This window comes from Mauremys reevesii, linkage group 7, assembly GCF_016161935.1.
Source record: "Mauremys reevesii isolate NIE-2019 linkage group 7, ASM1616193v1, whole genome shotgun sequence".
NCBI classification, from domain to species: domain Eukaryota; kingdom Metazoa; phylum Chordata; order Testudines; family Geoemydidae; genus Mauremys; species Mauremys reevesii.
In genome coordinates this window covers 119,926,238-119,946,251 of record NC_052629.1, presented here as the reverse complement: position 1 = coordinate 119,946,251, position 20,014 = coordinate 119,926,238, and the positions used below count along the sequence as shown (strand labels likewise).

General features: G+C 40.4%; 1 protein-coding gene across 42 annotated transcripts in view; it reads right to left on the bottom strand.

The window, feature by feature from the left end:
• MAGI1 (membrane associated guanylate kinase, WW and PDZ domain containing 1) overlaps positions 1 to 20,014 on the bottom strand; it is a 481,773-nt gene that overhangs the window by 71,528 nt on the left and 390,231 nt on the right. For 21 of the 42 annotated variants that reach the window (XM_039548079.1, XM_039548081.1, XM_039548082.1 and 18 more), the window contains 6 exons: positions 18,069 to 18,279; positions 14,421 to 14,503; positions 11,322 to 11,360; positions 6,055 to 6,112; positions 1,652 to 1,740; positions 742 to 834 (listed from right to left, as the gene is read on the bottom strand). In XM_039548079.1, the coding sequence (XP_039404013.1) occupies positions 742 to 834; positions 1,652 to 1,740; positions 6,055 to 6,112; positions 11,322 to 11,360; positions 14,421 to 14,503; positions 18,069 to 18,279 (573 nt within the window). The remainder of the gene's footprint in view (positions 1 to 741; positions 835 to 1,651; positions 1,741 to 6,054; positions 6,113 to 11,321; positions 11,361 to 14,420; positions 14,504 to 18,068; positions 18,280 to 20,014) is intronic. The other 21 variants (XM_039548080.1, XM_039548091.1, XM_039548122.1 and 18 more) reach the window with 4 other exon arrangements.

Below are 20,014 nucleotides of genomic sequence, written 5' to 3'. Positions count from 1 at the left end.
CGTGAGCAAGCCTCACAGAGCTAATGAGCACTTCAGAAATAGTGTGCTGTGAAACTGGCAAACACAGTAGGCATTGTTTTGGCATCAGAAAGTATTGACCAGCTCTAGGAGGACAATGGTGTCAAACAATTTTAATTCGCATGACTCTCTCAGCCTACTTGCTCATGTTTAGCGATTGACAGGGGTAACAATTATACACTAGCTTTGGCCACAGCAATATCCAACCACACGCTTTTCCCCATTTCTGGCCTGATCATATTATGACAGAAAATATTGTTAGCCTGCATTATTATAAGAACCACACTTTATCCTTGGTAGATTTGTTTCCTGTCCATACAGGCAAGAAAATAACAACAGCCAAACGTGTTCTAACACAGTTCAACCACACAGTATTGCAAGAAGGGGCTGAGTTCTATAGGCATTTGCACACACCCATTGTATCCTACTTTAAACAATTTGCTTTTAATCTGTTAAGATTCTAATTCATATTTTTAGTATCTTTTGAAAGACCTGAAATGCACGCGAGAGAGATTTTCAGAAATCCGCTCTCTAAGAGGCACCCCTACTCCCACTTTCATTTTTGTCCTCTTCTGCGTAAGACCCACAGTTCTCAAAGTCTAGAGAAATTCAGGAAATTGGTGCTTTGTGTCCTCACTCCACTACTATTGAAGGTCCTGTTTCTGAAGAAATGTGGTGGCAAAATTAGTTTCATTATAATGGAAAAACCGTATTGGATGTTACCTTGTACTGGTGCTTCTCGAACTGGTTCTTGGGTGTTTGGAGCATGGTTTGGAACAGCCGGTGGACCAAGAGATGGATGCTCTTCTGTCCATTCTAGAGATAGAAAAAATACAAAACATAACTATAATGGAACAAAATCACCCACCTGGGTAGGACTAAACCTTCTAGAAAAGCGAGGAGGAGGAGAGGACTGAAAAGTGGAGGAGGCCATGTTGGCTACGTGGATTTGCATTGTGAGTTCCGAGGGATGTAGCCAATCAAAGTGTCATGCAGAAACTCCATAGCATACCTGCATTCTAAATGGCTGAGACGATTTCATTTCAGTGCTATTGCTGCATTACGTGATTTTTAATAATCCAAAACTGTGTCAGAATAATGAAATAATGGACTGATGTGGAACATGTTTGCAGCGCCCAAGAATTTACTCTTAGCATAAATGTAAAAAGGAGTTTAATTCATATTTAATACTACTCCCTAGTCTTTAAGTTTTACTAGTACCGGGCCAAATATCAAAATGACCTCTTGAAAAAAAAATCATAGTTCAGACTCACAAGTCGATTTTTATAATTCCTGGGGGGCAAGCAAGCTTGCTTTGTAACCGATCAATCTTTCAGAATTAAGTTAAAAGTAGTTAAAAAATTCTCCCCATTTCAGAGATTCAAAGCCATTAAGTGCTAATATATTTGATCATTTCTCCTTTGCCTCATGCTATTCAGTCTTCTAGTAAGAGTGCAAACTACATGCCCCTTTATATCTCATTGTGTGTATAATCCACCCCTTAAAAATCACAGGGATCACAATGTAAGTATTTTAATGAAGGACAAATATGTCCACGCGGGGTTGTAAACTCAAGGGAGCGCATATTCTGTTAACAAATCTCTCAGGCATAATGCTCTCCACGGGTGCCAACCTTCTGGTTGTTGTTGCTGCTGCTCAAGCTGTTTTTTCCGTTTTGCTTCCAGAACTGGATTCTCATATTGTGTCTTCCTGTTAATGTGGCTGGAGAAGAAAGAGAGCAATAAATTAGGAAACATTTTGTGTGGCAAACAAAAATGACAGCCAGACTTGAAATTCCCGAGACAAAGGGGGCAAAAAAAGCGAACAGCCAGGCATATGGTGAAACACTCACCAACTTGTGCCAAATGCTCATTTAGGAAAACAAGCACAACTTATCTGCTGTGACATCTTGAGCAGGAATGGCTAATTCTCTCAACTACAATAAGAAGCAGTTTAACTGTGAAAATGAGATTAAGGCAGAAAGGATGCCCTGTCTGACTACATGTTAAAAGACAGACCTACATCGTCCCTGCTTTAATCAGATTCCCAGAGGTGCAGTCATTCCCCGGCTCAGGGAAGTTTAAAAAAAAAAAAAATCTGGTAACATCTGTCAGCTATCTAATCAATGCACAATATTAATATGGTGGGTGAAAAATACTTGCAAAGCTTTGCACTGCCGATCTGGGCAACAAGACAGATTGAATGAAGGGGAATGTGTGACCTTGGCACAAGAAGTATTTTGAATTAGCAACCATTAAATAATCTGGCTTGAAACCAACATAAATCAATCCAAGTCTGCTACAAAATAAGCTTACTTACCTGTAAATGTGTGTAGAAACTCCTAATGTCTATGCATCATGCATTGCACCAGATGGACAGAGTTAACCCTTTTGTGAAACCCATGAAAAAAAATGACAACGCCATAAAATTGCTAAAGAACTGCTAATCTGTTGAAGCCATTAAAGTTCTGCTGGAATTTACATGACCTGTGAATTAGACAGCTTCTTAATGGAGTCATAGATTCAGTAGAAAAAGTATTAACCAGTGTGTTGAACACAATATTCAGGCGTGTTGAACTCCCTCCCTCTCTCTCTCTCACACACAGCTGTATCTGAGCCATCTTTATTGCACTCCTGATCTTGAGATACCTCATCTATGCAATTTAGCAGAGTCACAGAACTGCTTTAACTTCCTCTATAATATGTGAGGGACATTCTACAAGTCAGAGGGCATTGTGTTCCACCACAGGCCAGGAATACACCCATGCCTATCACCCGCTATATCAGATGTAACATCTACACATGCAGACTAGAAACAAGGGGCAGATGTTTAAAAGGGAGGGTACCCAATCACTGGAACAACTTAACTGGGGATGTGATAGAGTCTCTATCACCTGAAGTCTTTCAATCAAGACTGGATGGATACCTTTTTCAGAGATCTGTTCTAGCTCAGATAGAAGGGCTTGATACAAAAATTAATCCATGTGATTTTCTGCCCTGTGTTTTACAGGAGATCAGACCAGGTGATCCCGGTCTTCCTTTCAGGCCTTAAAAATCTATGCTGAGGGTGAAGGGGACCAGCTATTCCAGTTTTATGGTAGGTTATAATTTCCCTATACTAGGGCAATTCTCAGCTGCCCTCTGCTTTGATGGCACAAGGTGAGCCTAGCAAGATTTGTTGACTGCAAACAGTCATTAGGAATTTTATGAAAATGATAAAAGAACTGTGAAAAAGACCAATCCAGCACTGAGCTACGATGTGCTGCACTTACTGTAGGCAATCAATCGCATTGCAAACCTCAATAAGTTCTATTTCAAAAGAGGCTGGCATGGTATGGACTCAATATTTCAGGTTTATTCTGAATCACAGGCCCAGCTGAAATCGCCTGCAGAGCTGCACTCTGCTGGATCATCAGTTGTTTTAATACTTGGAGAACTGATGACAAAGGTAGAAAAAAGCATGGTGATTTTTAACGTGTCTGACCAGCATGAAAACATTAGCCAATTGTGGAGACATATCACCAGGGATAGTCTTCACTTGATTGGTTCTACTGAGAAACTGCTAGGTAAAGCACTAGCAAAATACACCTATTGGAAGAGACAATACAAAATAGTGAAAATCTGTATCAGAAACTTCAGTACATCGATATACTGATTCAGGTGCAATTTTCACACAAGTCATAGGGATGATTTCAGTTACTCTTTACACAATGGCATCTCATTGCATAAAACCTACTGAGATGAAATCTTAAAAATCCTAATGCGCGGAGACAAAACACGTATATCCAATTTCTCTAATGCTTATCTGTGAATTTCAAGCATCAGTTGCTTTAAGCACCTAGCCAGTGTTAATTGTATTTGGTTAAAATTCAACTACAGTCCAGTACAAAAGTTTACCATTAAGAAAGTGTGTTTTGCTGTCTGGAAGTCCTTTCCACAGTTCCATAGTTACCTTCAAAACAGCTGTTTGCAAATAACTGCAGAACATTCACTACAGAGTTCCACTCAGAATTGTCTTCATTGGGTTCACAAAAAGGATACTTTTTTTTTTAAATAAGCCTGATGCTAGACTGTTGATTTAATGAATCTAATAAGCATATGAAAACAAATTCATGAATTCTATAAGAGACTGTCAATTTAATGTATCAGTGGAAGGCTGAGAAGAATTTAATGGTTTCCAAAAAATGGTATCAGTTAAGTTTTTCATGAAATGAAAATCATGCAGTGTGACAGAACATAAGTGTGTTTGTGTAAGAGAGATAAATCTATTTTGTACCTGTATTAGTAGATGATAGATATTAAATAAAATGGTCTTTTATATCACATTGTTGTTACAGTCCTATTTAATCTCACACTAAGGAGTGGCCCGAAATTAATGGGCATGCATATGCAAAGTGGCATTGGAAATGCTGGAAAGAGACCTCTTGGCATGACATTTAATAGATGAAAAATACCCCCGATATCTCTGGCAGATAAATGTCAGGCCTTAATTATACAGTTTGCTAAACCTTGTTTCCCAAGGCACAGATGATGGGGTCAAAAATGAGCCAAAGCAGATAGAATCTGAATTCCATGTCTATTCTGAAGGCTATCCTAAGCCATCCTAACAGACAGGAGTGTACACATAATTAAAAATTCATTTTATAGGGTCAGTGATGAAACAAAACTGGGTTCTCCGATTTCCCAAGGGAGCGATCTGTCATCTAGATAAGGAGGAAGCTGTTCAAATTCTGGAGAGAGTTACATTAAACCCATAATTCTTTACAATACAATACAGGAACCTTTATGGTTACTATTTGATTACACAAGCACTGTCATTTTTCATTTCTTGTTGGGTTTTTTTTAATTGAAATGGTAATCTGCTTTACGAGAGCATATTTTGATCACACTGCTTTACTAAGGAAATTGCTAAATTAATCACATACCCATTCTAACTTTGAATAAATGGATCTCAGCTAAAAAGAATTCTGTCTTTGCCAAGAATGGGTCTCAGGCATCTAGAGATCAGTACTCTTCCTTGCCTTTACTTCTAGCTATGCATTCATTAAGGAATTCAGGCCACTGAACGTTCAGACTCTGAGGTTTCCCAATGCTCCAATCCCAGTAGGCCTCTTCCCTATATAAGACCACTTGCAGTAATACAGCTGAACAAGCCCTTTCAGTGTATCCCTACGCTTGGAGCTGGGGTGTGTGATTTCCAGCTCGAGGAGACATACTCATGCAAAACCGGTAGTAGCGTAAGCTGCAGGGGCATAGGCAGCGGATTGGGCTCGGTGCCTGAGTACATACCCATGAGGTCTGGATGCATTTGTACTCAGAATGGCTAGCCCATGCCACCACTGACTGCTGCCCATGCTACTGCAGCCGGGTTGCTATTTTCAGTGCACTAGCTTGATGAGAGCTAAAAGAAGTGTATCTCCTCAAGCCGGGAAGCACACCCCCGGCTCCATGTGCAGAACAGTTCATTAATGAACTTCGATCTGGTACCGTTTCAAAGAGGACTAAATCAAAGTTCAATAACCAACTGTTAATACGCGTCAGCAGGGTAAAATGGACTGTTAATCTGCAGCAGGGTAGCGTGCGGTGGATAGCTTGCCACAAACTAAACGCTCATGTCGGCAAGCCCTAAGCGTACAGCACTCCTGTTTAGGTCACATCCTGTAATGCTGAGCCACGTCCAGCCACCAGGGGGTGCAGAAGAGCAACGTATGATGTGCCTTCCTTCCTGAGACCAAGAATATTAACTCTTCACTTCCAGCATCTGGAGAAATACGAGTCTTTCAGTTGCCTGTGCATTCTGATAGTACTGCGAGCTACAAACAAAGCAATCAGGGTGGGTGACTGTCTTACATCACGCGTGACTAGCATTAGCTTATTCGTAACGCTTTTTTGGTGGTGGCGGTGGTGAAGGCAAATACCACTACCCCCAGCTGTGAGCCATTCAGTTCCAATGCATGATACAAAGATACAGCAAATTCAGCTGGAAAAAGTTCTTATCTATTTGACACTGAAAACAGAAACGGCAAGCAACACTTACTCTACATAGTAGACTCCATATACAGGATCCTCAATCTTTTCCCAACCAGCAGGCAATTCTGGGGGTGGGAGAAAAGGTATATGAATGCCTTAAAGATATAGTTTTCAGACAGGCATCGCCATTTCACTTGGCTTACAGAATTCCACATTAGCTCATATTCCCACTTACAGAATAACTATCAGGAAAGAGAATCATCACAGCAATCATTTCCGTATTAGTACATAATCTAATGAGCACAAATATTACTGTTGCCTTACCAGGAGTGGGGTTAACAAACCTGTGGAAAGCAGTCACCTCTGCTCATTGGCTGTAGTTTTAGCAGGTCAATTTTTTGTTGCATTTTATTATTTAGATTCCTAGGTTAAATGAACAATCATGCATTCTTTGTTTAAGAGTCTCTAGGAGGTGCCTCTCTCTAGTTGTTTTGGTTTGGGAAAAGTACACTTTTTTTATTCCTCTGCTAAGTATTTGCAGTAACCGTGCTTAAATACATTTCAGCATTTACCATGATTTCTACGTTAGCACCCAAATGTCCCCCTCAGGACCAGTGGCCCATTATGCTAGATGCTATGCAAACACAAATGTACTTCACTGTAGAACACTTGATATAAAAGCATTTAATGCCATAATCACATGTAACATCATTTTCTTTTTTTAATTAGAACAATTACTAAAAACAGGTCTGAAGATGAAATTAGCATTTGGAACTCTATCCCCACTTTGTGCCTGCAGATTTTCTAGACTGGAGGCATATGGTACTTCTTTAACCACAACCAGTGAACATCTTAACCTGAGGATAGGACAAGCAGCAATGGGCATAAACTGCAGCAAGGGAGGTTTAGGTTGGACATTAGGAAAAACTTCCTGTCAGGGTGGTTAAGCACTGGAATAAATTGCCTAGGGAGGTTGTGGAATCTCCATCGTTGTCTAACCTGCTCTTAAAAACCTCCAAACACCCATCAGGGATGGTCTAGATAATACTTAGTCCTGCCATAAATGCAGGGGACTGGACTAGGTGGCCTCTCAAGGTCCCTTTCAGTCCTATGATTCTATGATCACTTCAGCATAGTAGTGAGGGTTATTTGAACTGTATGCATTACTCAAGGGCCTGATCCTACTCCCACTGAATCAAACAAAGCTCCCAATGGCTTTAGGTCCTGAGGAACTACAAGGGCCGGCCCACAACATTTTGGCACCTGAGGTGGGGAGCTCAAATGATGCCCCCATCCCCCTCGCTTGGGCCAAAACTTTGAAAGGTCTCAATTCTGCCTTCTTCCAGCACAGCACTCCACCATCTCTGTGCATCTAGAGCAGAGAGAATACATATGCACCAGCAGCAGACACAATTTTCTACACTCTAGGTCCTAGTGGCGTCCCACCACGGTCTGGCACCTGAGATGGCCGCCTCAGTTCGCCTCATGGTAAGGCCAGCCCTGGGTACTACACAAGTTACTTTAAAAAAAGAACCGTCACCATATAATAAGCATGCATATGAAGACTATTAAAATACCCCAATGAGAAAGAATTCCTCATAAAAGCAGCACTTATTGCCAAGTTGACAAGACCAATGGGAAATCTGTGTTTATTCATTATGGAATGCAAAGATTTATTTGTATTAATGGTATCAGTTGCGTAGCCAATACAATCAAGCAGTGGCCCATTAATCAGAATAATGCAACTGTACTGTTCAGTATTTACTGACATCAGCTACACTGCCATAAAGGCACAAATAATTTCAGACTGAAAATGAAGAGAAGCCATACAAACACATATGGGGTAATTACTCAGAGTTTATGTTTGCATTCAGAATTGGCTGAACATCAGAAGAAATTAATTTTGTGGGTTTTGCTCCACAAGTCCCTTGTTTGCAAATAAAAGCCATGTTTTCCCCCTATTCTTTATTTTTACACTTATCAGGTTTAAGCATCTTTGGATTCCTTGAGACATAAGCAACCAAATGCAAGCCAGTGCTAACTTTCGGGTATGAAACCACTTTGCAAAAGAGATCTGCTCAGAAGACTGCATGCCTACCAAATGAATGGGTTTGAAATTGACATTCCTCTACAAAGCACAAAAGTAATGTCCATATTAAAATGGAAGCGCAAAACTAAAGGCCAAATCCTGGAAGTCTTTACTGAGTTGAAACTCCCACCAATTTGAATGATGGAAAGACTGGGATTTAGTCAAAAAGTTTCAAACAATTAAAGATCTAACACAGAGAAGAATCGAAAGAGTCAAAAGTATTGGCTGACATTTCATTCTTAATTTATTCCATTGTGGAAGCAGACGGCTGTGGAGGCCAGGTTGGAATGAGAGATGGAAGTAGAGCACCAAAACAAGAGTTAAAGTTGGAGAGTGATGTTTGTTGGCTACGCTTTTTGTGTCACAACCTTAAATAATGTTTATTTTATTTTCAAATCTCATGCTATTGTTTTTGGCCAGTGTCATTGCCTTATCTTTATTTAAAATGTTTTTAGTATTAACATTTCATTTTTATTTTCTTTAAAAGAAAAGAACATTTATGGAAGGTCACAAAACAAGGGCCTTGGAATTACTCCACTGACATTCCAGGCTATTAGATAAATACTTCTTTAAGCAGTTTTAAATTTAACAAAACACATTTCTACATGTGTTGAAAACCAACAAGATAAGAACTGATGCTTTGGAGCCATAAGTAGTCTATTATGTAGATCCACATCCAGGAATCTAATAAAAAGTCTTTTGAAATGCTCTAAAGCAAGAAGTTACTCTGCATTAGCAGCACCCACTTTGCAAAGTCCAATATCTGGGTTGTTTTAAATGCTTCCCCCCGCCCCACATCTTCAAGATGAGTCAGAGAAATTAGATCATAGAATATAGCTTCGACCCAGGAAAGGAATCCCCATTCCTGCAGTCCCATATGGTTCTATGAGGGCACACTCGTGTGGACCCCCATGGAGGATTATAATCTAATATTAATTCAGAACAAGAGCAACAACCTATTCATTTGGCTTTAAGTGCCCAACTTATATTTTTAAGCATGGTGTCAAAACCCGTTCCTAGCTGAGAGCCTGTTGGTCACTGTTCCAACCTACAAGAGTGATAAATCCCTGAAAATCAGGAAAACCACCAGCCCAGACTGAGTTTCCTTGCCCCTCTGCACCCATATAAGACTCTAGCCCTGAGACCTTTTGCTGGAGCATTCCATCCTTTATGAGTCATAGCTCATAAATGCCAATGGACCTACACTAGAAAACTAAGTCCTGAAATTCACCAGAGCTTGACTGATCATAGCCATTTTGGAGGTTGGGCTCAGAGATTTTTACCAGCCTGCAATTTATTCTGCAGTCTCCGATATTGCTACTACTGGTTGAGCTGCACAGAAGTGAATTACGGGTCTCAGTGTTCCTAGTGTAGACAAGACTAGTAGGAGTTGCCCACGTGTAACAGTGTTAAATCTTTCCCTAAGTGTTTAATTTCTATCCTAAAATAGCACTGTTCTGTTAAAACAGACGTCATCTATATTACTATCTTTTAAATCAGTTTCTTTAGAAAATATAAGAGAAATACAAAATATTGTGAAAGTTTCAAGTTGATTTCTATTTAATTTTCTCACATTTAGAAAACAAATGTTAAACTTTAGTTAAACTAGGTGCGTTAATCTCTGGCACAAACCAATTTATACTAACCACTGGCGTTCCTATCGTACTGGAGATTTTGTTGATATGTTTTGACAATACTTCACTGACTTTGCTGGCACTGACTGAACCACTGCAAATGTTAAACTTTTCTTGACATACAAATGCTTGTAAACCCCTGTAGTATTTATATGGACCCCGATTTTACAAACACTTGTCTATACTACTGTGAGGAGTCCCACGGATATCAATTAAACTACTCATGTTAGTAAAGTTAAGCACATGTGTGAGTTGGTGCAGGATCAGGGCCATGGTTATCAACCAATGGTCTTCCCTGAATCTACCGCCTCTGTCCAACCTTCCCTTAAAGTTAGCCTCTGTGCAGAAGGGTAATAGAAGGAGTAAACATTTAAGTTTAGTTGTTACCCATAATCTTGTTATTTTATACTATTATAACTTCATCTTTACTGTTTTTGAGACATTTTAATTAAAAATACATTTCGGTTCAGCTGTCTTCATGCACTTATTCTTGATGTTATTTTAGTCTGTGAAAGATTACCAGCCATCGCAATGGAAACCTTAGCACTGTGGGTTGTGCCAACACCTGCTACAGGAATTGATAAATTATTCCTTTATGTAATCTCTTTCCAAGTGTTGCACTAAAAGGAGTTAGGTTCTAAACATTATTCCAGCCGCACTAACCACAAGAGCAGCTTCTTGCATAGCATTTTAAAAAGCAGTCAATATTTATTGATGGCTTCTGGCATATCAATCACACAGAAGTGGGATGCAGTCTACACTTTCAAGTAATTACGGAAACCAGAGATTAATTCCACTGTAATATAATCGGCTACCGTACAAAGCTATAAATTTCTTTAAAGCAATGAACGACCTAAGGAAAATACAGTCACATATAACATACTCATCCCTTTCACCTCTCGAAATGGACTAGAATGTGGAGCAGAAATAACGGTCTAATAGTTCTTTGCACTAGAATTACAGACTGAACTAACTAATGCTAAATGAGATTAGATATTATGATTGCATTCTTCAAAAACACTTAGAAACTATCACTAGACTGCACCATCTAAAATCAATTTATTCTTGATTTATAACCAACTCCTGGGGCAAAATTTCTGCTGTTTCATTGACAAATTCAGCAAAAACATTCTGTGGGATATTTTTAGCCAGTTTTCCAAATTTCACTTAGCTTCTCTAATCTGGAAAACTGGGTACTAATCCTGAAAAGTCTTATATATGTGCTTACCCTTCACATAACTTGGAAGTCAATGGACCTACTCACTGGGTGAAATCCGGGCCCCTCTGAAGTCGATGGCAAAACTCCATTGACTTCATAAGGGTGAAAATTAAAACCTAATGGGCATAAGGGTAAACATGTTCTCAAGCCTTTGCAAGATTGAGGCCTTACTTTCTTTCTCTTCTTTGGGATCCAATACCATAAGAACTATGCCTTAAGATTCCACATCATTATTTTCAGTGCCAAAAATCCCGATACATTTTGTTATTGAATTAGGCCTTGCTGAAATTAAAAACTTGAAAGATGCAAAATGACACAAAGGAGAGGTCAAGAATGAGAGGCTAAAAATGATACAGTCAGTCATACAGCAAAATGAGAGATGGATGATTTACCTAGTTCACTGTCCAGTTCCTCCGTGTGTACCCCTTCTTCTCCAAGGGAAGAGCAGTAAATGAGACAGAAAAAATTAAAAGAAAATTTCAGATACCAGCACCAAGCAAGATATTGCTATAGTAAACAGAAGAACCAACACCAATTTTGCACAGACCAAACTCTCAGTTTATCACATCTCAGTGATCAGATCTTGATGTGGGTCATGAAAGAATAGGTTCTTGCACTGTTAAAATAATTATGGATCAGCTACTTTCATGCCAACATTTGATTAGACTGAGTGATAAACAAATTTGCATGATCATCATTTTTCTGGCAAAACACTCCTCTCAGATGCATATGGCTATATATTTATCAGGAGACCAAAGCTGAGTGCAGATCTGAGAGGAACTCTTTGCCCTTAAATAGGATGTCACTTAGAACCCAGTTCAGTGAGGTATTTAAACAAACATCTAAATGGAAGACATAGGTAGCTCTACTGACTTAATTGGGACTACCTTATGCACTTAAGTTAAGCATGTGCTTAAGTGCCTTGCTCAGATGGGGCTTAAGGCTCCAATCCTGCAAAACAGATGCACAGTACCGATCCTGACACCCAGATGGAGCCGCATTAGCTTCGAAGAGACCTCATTTTCATCAGTTAACAATGACAGATCATTACGGTATCGCTTAGCTTATGAATAATACTGCAGTCAGAAAATGAAAGGTGATGACACAACTAGAATGCAGATGGTAAAACAAGCTGGGACGTAACAGAAAAGTATTCACTATGTTAATAAATGACACACATAAGAGATACAATACCATTAAATTGCTGCTGTTAACTATGACACTGAATAAATACTTTACGTGCTCTAATTTACCCATGAACTGTTTGTATTATAGTAGGCCAGAATAATTGGTTAGACATTTGTGTGTAAAATGCTAATAAGCATTTTCTTCATATGATAAACAATAGAAAACTTTCAGGGATCTGTACCCTGTGAATACAACACAGCTAAAATTCAAAACAAGTTTGAAAAGATGTATAACACTCAAACTATTTACTTTTTCCACTGTACACATGATGTGACCAAGCCTGAAAACAGACACGCAACTTTACTCCTGGGAGTGGCCCCAGAGGCTTCAGGGGAGCTACTCACATGAGTAATCTTTTGTCCACACTGGCTGGATCAGACTGTCATTTGGGATTTCCAATGTTATTTTACCTTTTCTTCACACCTAGGAGCTTTTATTGAACTATAAAGAAAGACTAGAACAGCAAAGTAGAAGTGCGCAGTGCACTAAATGCACCTGGGACAGAATGAGTTTTACTACGTGCTGTTAGAAAAATAATAATTCATTAGCAAATAGAGGCAGAAACGATAAAATGAGCTGAAAGGAAGGAGCTGCTGAACAAAGACACAGCTACATTTTACAAAAAGATTACACAGTTGTAAATTAACTGTCCCAATTACACAAGCTGTTCAGATACCTATTTTTTTAATTGAAAGGGATGAGGGTATAAGAAGAGAACGGCAGACTCTGGCACGTGGTACCAGAATGTAGGGGATCCTCTGATAAGTCATCCTGATTCTTGTATCCTGACCCTGTATGAAAGTGCAGGGTGTTTCCTGCTGACTCACAGTGGCAGGTGCATCTTGTTAACTTCAACCAGATTATAAACAGGAGTTGGAGCCGTGCTCTGAAGAGGGAGTTAGGACAGAGGATGTGCTTCAGGGAAAACTCTAGCCTCAGCCAGGAGAAAGCTTAGGATGCCTTTTATGTTCTATTTTAAATCATTTCTCCGAGGTCCCAGTGATGTATCTATTTTTAGACGCTAGTCTTGCAAAGGGATCAGCCCGGGATGAAGGATCTCTCTGCCTGGAGTCCTACAAACTTTGCAAGATCTAGTCTCGGACAGAAGAGGCCAAAATTTCAAAGGGCTCTCACGCAGGCCTCTAAAAACTGAATGAATAGTGTCTTGTCTAAAATTTGTGCAATCACAAGACATCTTATATTTTGCGAGCATTCAAGTCCATTAGCCACCTGTACAACTACCTCGTTTCCTCAAGTAAAAGTGGTTTGTTCAGTCAAATCCAGGCATTACATGTGAAAAAAACTCAATGTGAAAAAAATGGAGGTCAACAATTTACAAGATTGTAACAGCAACTTTAGAGGTGACTTCTGAAACAATCAGGTCCATTCCCTTCCTAAGTAAGATAATACCCCTAAAGCATAGGAGCCTGACTCACAAATAGCTTGAGTGAGAAGGTGATTGATCATAATCTCCAAATTAACTTTAGGATAATAATGCAGACACTCTAAACCACTCATGGCTAGCACTGTTCCAGTTAAAATGCCATTGTTTTCCTGTTTTGTTTTTTTGTGTATGTGTTAAAGGTCAAGGGACCAAAATTTGTGTGTATATTTTCACAAATGTTTTATTATTTTTGCAAGTTTTAAAGGTAAACTTAAGTGAAATACCTCCTCTTCCAGTCACATATTGGGATGCTTGATTTATTTATGTGCCTTCAAACTGGACATTGGCTTGCATTTTCAACATCTCAAGGAATGCAAAACGATATTGGTTCAAATTAAGTGATAAAAATCCATGATTTCAAATATAATTTCTCTTTAGCAATCATAATGCTAACTAGACAATCAGAATATAACATTCAAAAGTGAAGCAATACATTAACCTTTTAATTCTACCCAAATGAGAAATAATAATGTCCTTTGGAGCCACTTAAAACATACTAACCACAGCATAAGGCAATGGGCCATGCAGAGTACCATTTACTCTGTGCCTGCACAGGAGTGCTAGCTAGCACATGCTTTCAAAGAATCTTGGTCTCATTCTGCAACAATGAACATTCAAATCCTTTTGTGCAAAAATGGATGCCCCCTAGTTCTAGTACTCCTGCGATTGTTTGACTCGAGATCATTTGAAAATCATGATGATTCACCTTACGTGTGTGTTCATACTGGTTATCTCTGTGCATTCCCTGTTCTTTATTTTACATTTTGCAATCATAGTATTGTTTTTTGGGGAAAAAAATCTATTTACCTAAATTAGAGCAAACACACTAAGTTTTAGTTCACTATTTTCAGTTCCTTACCATCATCTTCACATTCTTCTAGTGGCTTCTGCTGTTTGTTCAGGCACCGTGGGTCTAGCCAAGATGTTGTTTTAGTATTATGGCTGCAAACCAGAAATGGAAATATGACCTTTGTTAATAAACCAAGCTAAAGTACCAGTGACAGAAAAACATGTGCCCCTCTATTATTCAACTGAGCTGAAAGCATGTTTTTATTTCAGAAGAAATATAACAACGTTATGTTTTATAAAACAGGCTAGCAAGTCAGGAGACTTTCAGCATTGACAGAAAAAAGTATCTGAGATTTTAAAAATAGTCACCACTAGAAGTCAGAAATTCATGTGTAAGGCCACAGGAGTAACTATAGCAGGGACGTGCACACTTTCATTTACACTCTGGATCACATTTTAATGTGGAGGCTAACTCATGGACTCATCTACCAATGAGAGCTGGCTGGGAAATGAGTTATTTCCTCAGGAAAATTTTCAATTTTTTTTTTATTTTCATCTATATATTTCTTTGAAATTTGTTGGGTTTTGACAGAAAACATCAATCAGAACAGATATTTCCAATGAAAATGTTCCTATTAACAGGAAAAACTTTTCTATCAAAATCTGTGATGGAAATCGTGACCAGCGCAACTTCCAACTCTTTCTATTCATGAGTCCATGGACCAGTTCCTGACTTCGGTACCAAGGATGAAGATTGTGTGTATGTCCTCTTTAAATATACTTTGTAGGGATGCTTTTCTCCTAATTTTGATTTGTGTCTCAGAACAAGGAGTAATATAATCTCTTAAATCTATAAACTAGTCCTGGCGCTTGATGCATTCTTCTGCATAATATCTAACCTGGAGAGACTAGTCTCTTCTAAAACTGAAATTTATCTAGCTTAGCCTTTGGCTCTGCTTAATGGGTCTTACTTCTAATGCCATATCAAAACTGTTCACTCCACATTCAAGGTTCTCAAAGAGGTTTAACAAACTTTAACTAGGCCTCACAACACCCCTTGTGAACTAAGAAATAATGTAATGAGGACTATGTTCCTTTCAGGACTAACAGCCAACCAGCATGACTCCATGTCTGACTTATTCTTGTGTCTGAGTGCTGTAGTAAAAGGTCCTTGGTTTCACCCATTTCATTAGTCAGCCTTCCCAATGCGGAAGGAACACATTCAATTATTTTGTGCATTTCAGAAAGTTTCTGATGAATTCATTGGTCGTGGTTTGGGTTTCTCAGACTAGGAAATTGAACTCTAGCAAAGAAAGGCAAATCATCAATAATAAAGCAGAGAGGCTCCTCCAATGTATAAGAAGTTTGTGGTTTGCTAGGGAAAATGGTGGTGATATGGATGGGTACAGTATTTGCATATTTTTAGCAAGTGTCAGTCTGGTAAGTCATTCCCAATGACAGGAGAATTCCATAAGCCAGGGTTTCTCAAACAGGGGTCGCCGCTTGTGTAGGGAAAGCCCCTGGCAGGCCGGGCCGCTGTGTTGACCTGCCCCATCCGCAGGTCCGGCCCATCGCAGCTCCCACTGGTCGTGGATCGTTGCTCCAGGCCAATGGGAGCTTCCAGCAGCTTGCAGCGATCCGCGGCCAGTGGGAGCCGCGATCGGCTGGACCTGCGGACTGGGCAGGTAAACACACCGGCCCGGCCCACCAGGGGCTTTCCCTACACAAGTGGCGACCCCTGTTTGAGAAACCCTGCCATAAGCTCGTTAGCTTAAGCGTACAACATTTATCTAAGCCTCCTCCATCGGATAAACTCATGAGAACAAACTTTTGTGCTATTTGCAATATTCCCTGGTTTTGTTTGGATAGGGCATATTATAAAAGCAGCCTTGCACATGGAATTTCTGCTCCTGACCCTGTAAGCAGTGAGGTGTATAAAATCATTGGGCGGGATTTGTTTTCTTTTTCTAAAGTTACACTGAAACTCAGTTGAACTGCAGGCAATAGCTGAGATCATTATTATTTGCTATGAACTGAATCACACCCATCCTCTCTTCTCCCTGCTTTACGGCATAACTTGGCAACAGCATTAAAGAATCAAGTACGCACATAGAAGTAAGGACAAATTTTAATAACAAACATCCTTCTCCTAACTAGTTTTTGTCAAAAAAGGGCTAAGAAGTTTTTAAAGACCATTTGGAAATTCAGGGCTTTTGCTCATTAGAAGACTGCATAAACATGTAATAAATCACTCTGCCTCCAAAAAGTGTTTCAAAGAATGAAGGTAGTAGCACAAAATCACCATTCAGCTACAACTGAAGGCAGAGCACCATGTGTAGTATAATGAACATGCCTCGGTTCAAACTGAAACACAAATAGGATGACTACGGTTATATCCTCAGAGTACTGGGCCTTCTGGTACTTCTAGGAATGACCTGGGCCTATCCCAGAGGCCTGACCTCACCCCCACTAGCATAATCCTGCACACACAGTGTATGCGAGGCCATGCTGCACAGAGGACGCCATTTTGAAGTGCCTGCCAGTCTGCCCCTGCTGGTGGCGTGACCTCCTAAGAATCTCTCCCAAAGGACACGATCGCTTCAGTTCTAGACATTAGAGGATCACAGTCACTCCACCAGCAAATAATGTAGCATAACTCCTTTAAATCAAAGTCAGTTTGGCAGTTATCTTACCCATAGAAAATAGTTGGGGTTTTTAACATGTCAAAGCGGAGGTTCTGGTCTAAGTACTATATAAAGGAAAAGCCAGCTTTCTCTCTGGATGCACTGTATTTGGTCTGTAGATAGAGGGCCTCAGTTTCCATTACTACAGTATACTAACCTTCAGGACCAAATTCGAATTCCTTGCCCCATACCCATAAAGACAGATAAGGGATTTGTTTAGCTTCTTGTTTTCAGGCCACAAACACTATTTGCACTCTTCTGATGACTAGCTAACTCTGTCAGCGGAATCTCTCGTATTAGCCGGTCTTGTTTTAGCAGCTGCTCAAGTCTTAATAAGTCTCTTTAAGTACAATTAGAGACTATTATTTATTATATGAAAAAAAATCAATATTACGACCACCTTAGAGAGGCTGACACTACAAAGCTGTCAAGCAAAAACTATCCACAACGCTATGTCTTCCGGGCTCTTCCAAATACTGTGTGCCAAATTCTGCTCTGAGTTATGCCCTGTGCAAGCCCACTGGAGCATGTCAGCATCCAATTTGGACCCTTCTCTTTAATGAGAACAGCAGTGAACCAAATTAGCTCCCTGGCTCTGCTACTGACTGAGCAAGGGGTTGGAGGAATTTTCCCCTGACCATTCTGATGTCCATAGGCAGGCTCTGAAAGTGAGTTCTTAACGCTTTTCAGTTAGGAGCTTTCATCCCAAACTAGAAAACTAACCAATATTTTTAACTGCCTGTGGCTCTTGTAAATATTTTTGTAAAAAACTACAGTTGCTCCACAAATTTATTGGATCTACAACACCTCTGAACTCTGGAAAAGTTTGGCTGCTTGGTCCACTCAGGAAATGCCCAAGCAGGAGCATTGCAACGATGTCTTGCAACTGGTCAAGATCTTTTAGTTCTTAAAAGCAACTGTAGACATTAAATACACATGGTTTGTATATACATTTACAGACAGAGACCACACACACACACACACACACACACACACACATACATACACAGAAGACAACAAAATATGAGCTTTACTCTATAAAATAGACTTCTCCATTCTCAGTATAGGCCATCTCCCAGTTTTCAGGTAGAGGACCTAGGTTTTCCTCTGCAGAAGGAGGTAGGTATTGAGGGAGCTTCTGAGATGGTTCCGTGGTGGGAACGGCGGTGATGCTATTATTCACAGGAGGTGGCGCTGTTTCTCTTATACTATGTATATTGTGCTCGTCTTGGTCACCAGAATCTGCTGCAGAATCACAAAAAGGATTATTGGTAATCACACTCAAATATTTGTACCACTTTTTCTTCCTTGTTCATTTGTTTGCGTCCATACCCGCACTGGTATTGGTTCCAAAGACTCACCTTACCTTTCAAAGCACAGGACTTGGGAGGCGGATAGTGAGTTTTCCTGTAGCTATTCCCTCTGAAGCCCCAATCCTGCAAACTGGAGCCTGCTGAAGTAACTGAGTTCAGTGGGGCTCTGAAAGGGTGCAGGGCCCCACCCACAAAGAACTGCTTATGGGATTGGGGCCCAAGAGAATAAGATTTCCTTTCAGCAGAAAGATTGATTGGGAGAGTTTCAGAATTGCCTAAGGTACCTTGGAGCACAAGCGCCACAGAAAGTCAATGATGTGGTGATGTTCTTTCATATTAAACAATTTCATACTGAGCAATTACAATAATTCATTTCAATGTTTTATAATCGAGTCATGAGATCCTGCTTTAAGTGGCAGCTTGCAACACTCTGTTCTGCCCCATCCATGGGGTTTTACAATGCTGTTCATCTCCAGAGCCTCTAAGTGCCTTCCAGGTAAAATCCATACCAATAGTACAGCCCCTAATGACGGCGGCATGGTTCTCCTCTCTCTCAAGGAAAAATCTCTGCTTGCAGTATTTGGGGGGCAGGGGAGGGAGGGAATAGGGGGTTATTGGATCCTTGCAGACCCTAACCCGCCCTCCAAAATGGCAATGGTGTATGGTCTCTGCAGCAACTCCTCACAAACTGCTCCACACAAACTGGACCTCTGCTCCTAATTACATTACAGAGACTCTAGTTACATAGCTATGTTGGCATAGCTCAATAGCGTAGGCTTGGCCTGCACCCACAGAAGGGGTTTTCCTGTGAGTGTACGAACACTAACTCCCTGAGCAAGGCTACGTCTACACATAAGCAATAGAGTGGCACAGCTGCAGCTACGCCGCTGTAGTGGAGACACTTCCTGTAGTGACTACCGTCACTGCAGTAAATTACCCTCTCAAAGAGGCAGGAGCTAGGCCAGCGGAAGAATTGCTCTGTCATCTTAGCTGTGTCTACGGTGGTGCAAACATTTTAACAGCCCTGAGTGATACAGCTTGGTCAGCCTAAATTTTAGGTGTAGACCAGGCCTAAGTTAGCTATGTCAAGGGAACTCTTCTGTTGGCACCTCCACTTGGAGCTTAGGTCAGCAGAAGTTTTTTCACACCCCGACTGACATAGCTATACTGAGATAACTTTACAGCGTAAACCAGACCTTAGTTTAGAGATGTTATAAACACTGCTGTGGCTGGAGGCTGGTCTACACTAGAAAAGTAGCTCGACCCAGCTATGTCATGCTCGGGGGGGGTGGGGGGGGGCAGGGGGTGAAAAATCCACACCCCTGAATGACAAAGTTAAGCTGACCTACGTCCCCATGTAGACAGGGCTAGGTCAACCGTTGACCTAGTTACTGCCTCTCGGGAAGCTGGATTTACTACAGCGACAGGAGAACCCCTCCTGTTGTTGTAGTGAGTGTCTATACCAGTAGTTCTCAACCTATTTACCACAGTAGGCTGCATATGCATCTCTCTGTGTGTTATGTGGCCGCATGGAGACAATATATATAGTACCTGTATAACCCTGAGGATGTCACATGGGCTGCAGCTGTGTGCTGATTGGTCCATAAGCAGCCTGCGGGGTGAGAACCACCGGTCTATACTGAAGCACTACAGTGGTGCAGCAGCAG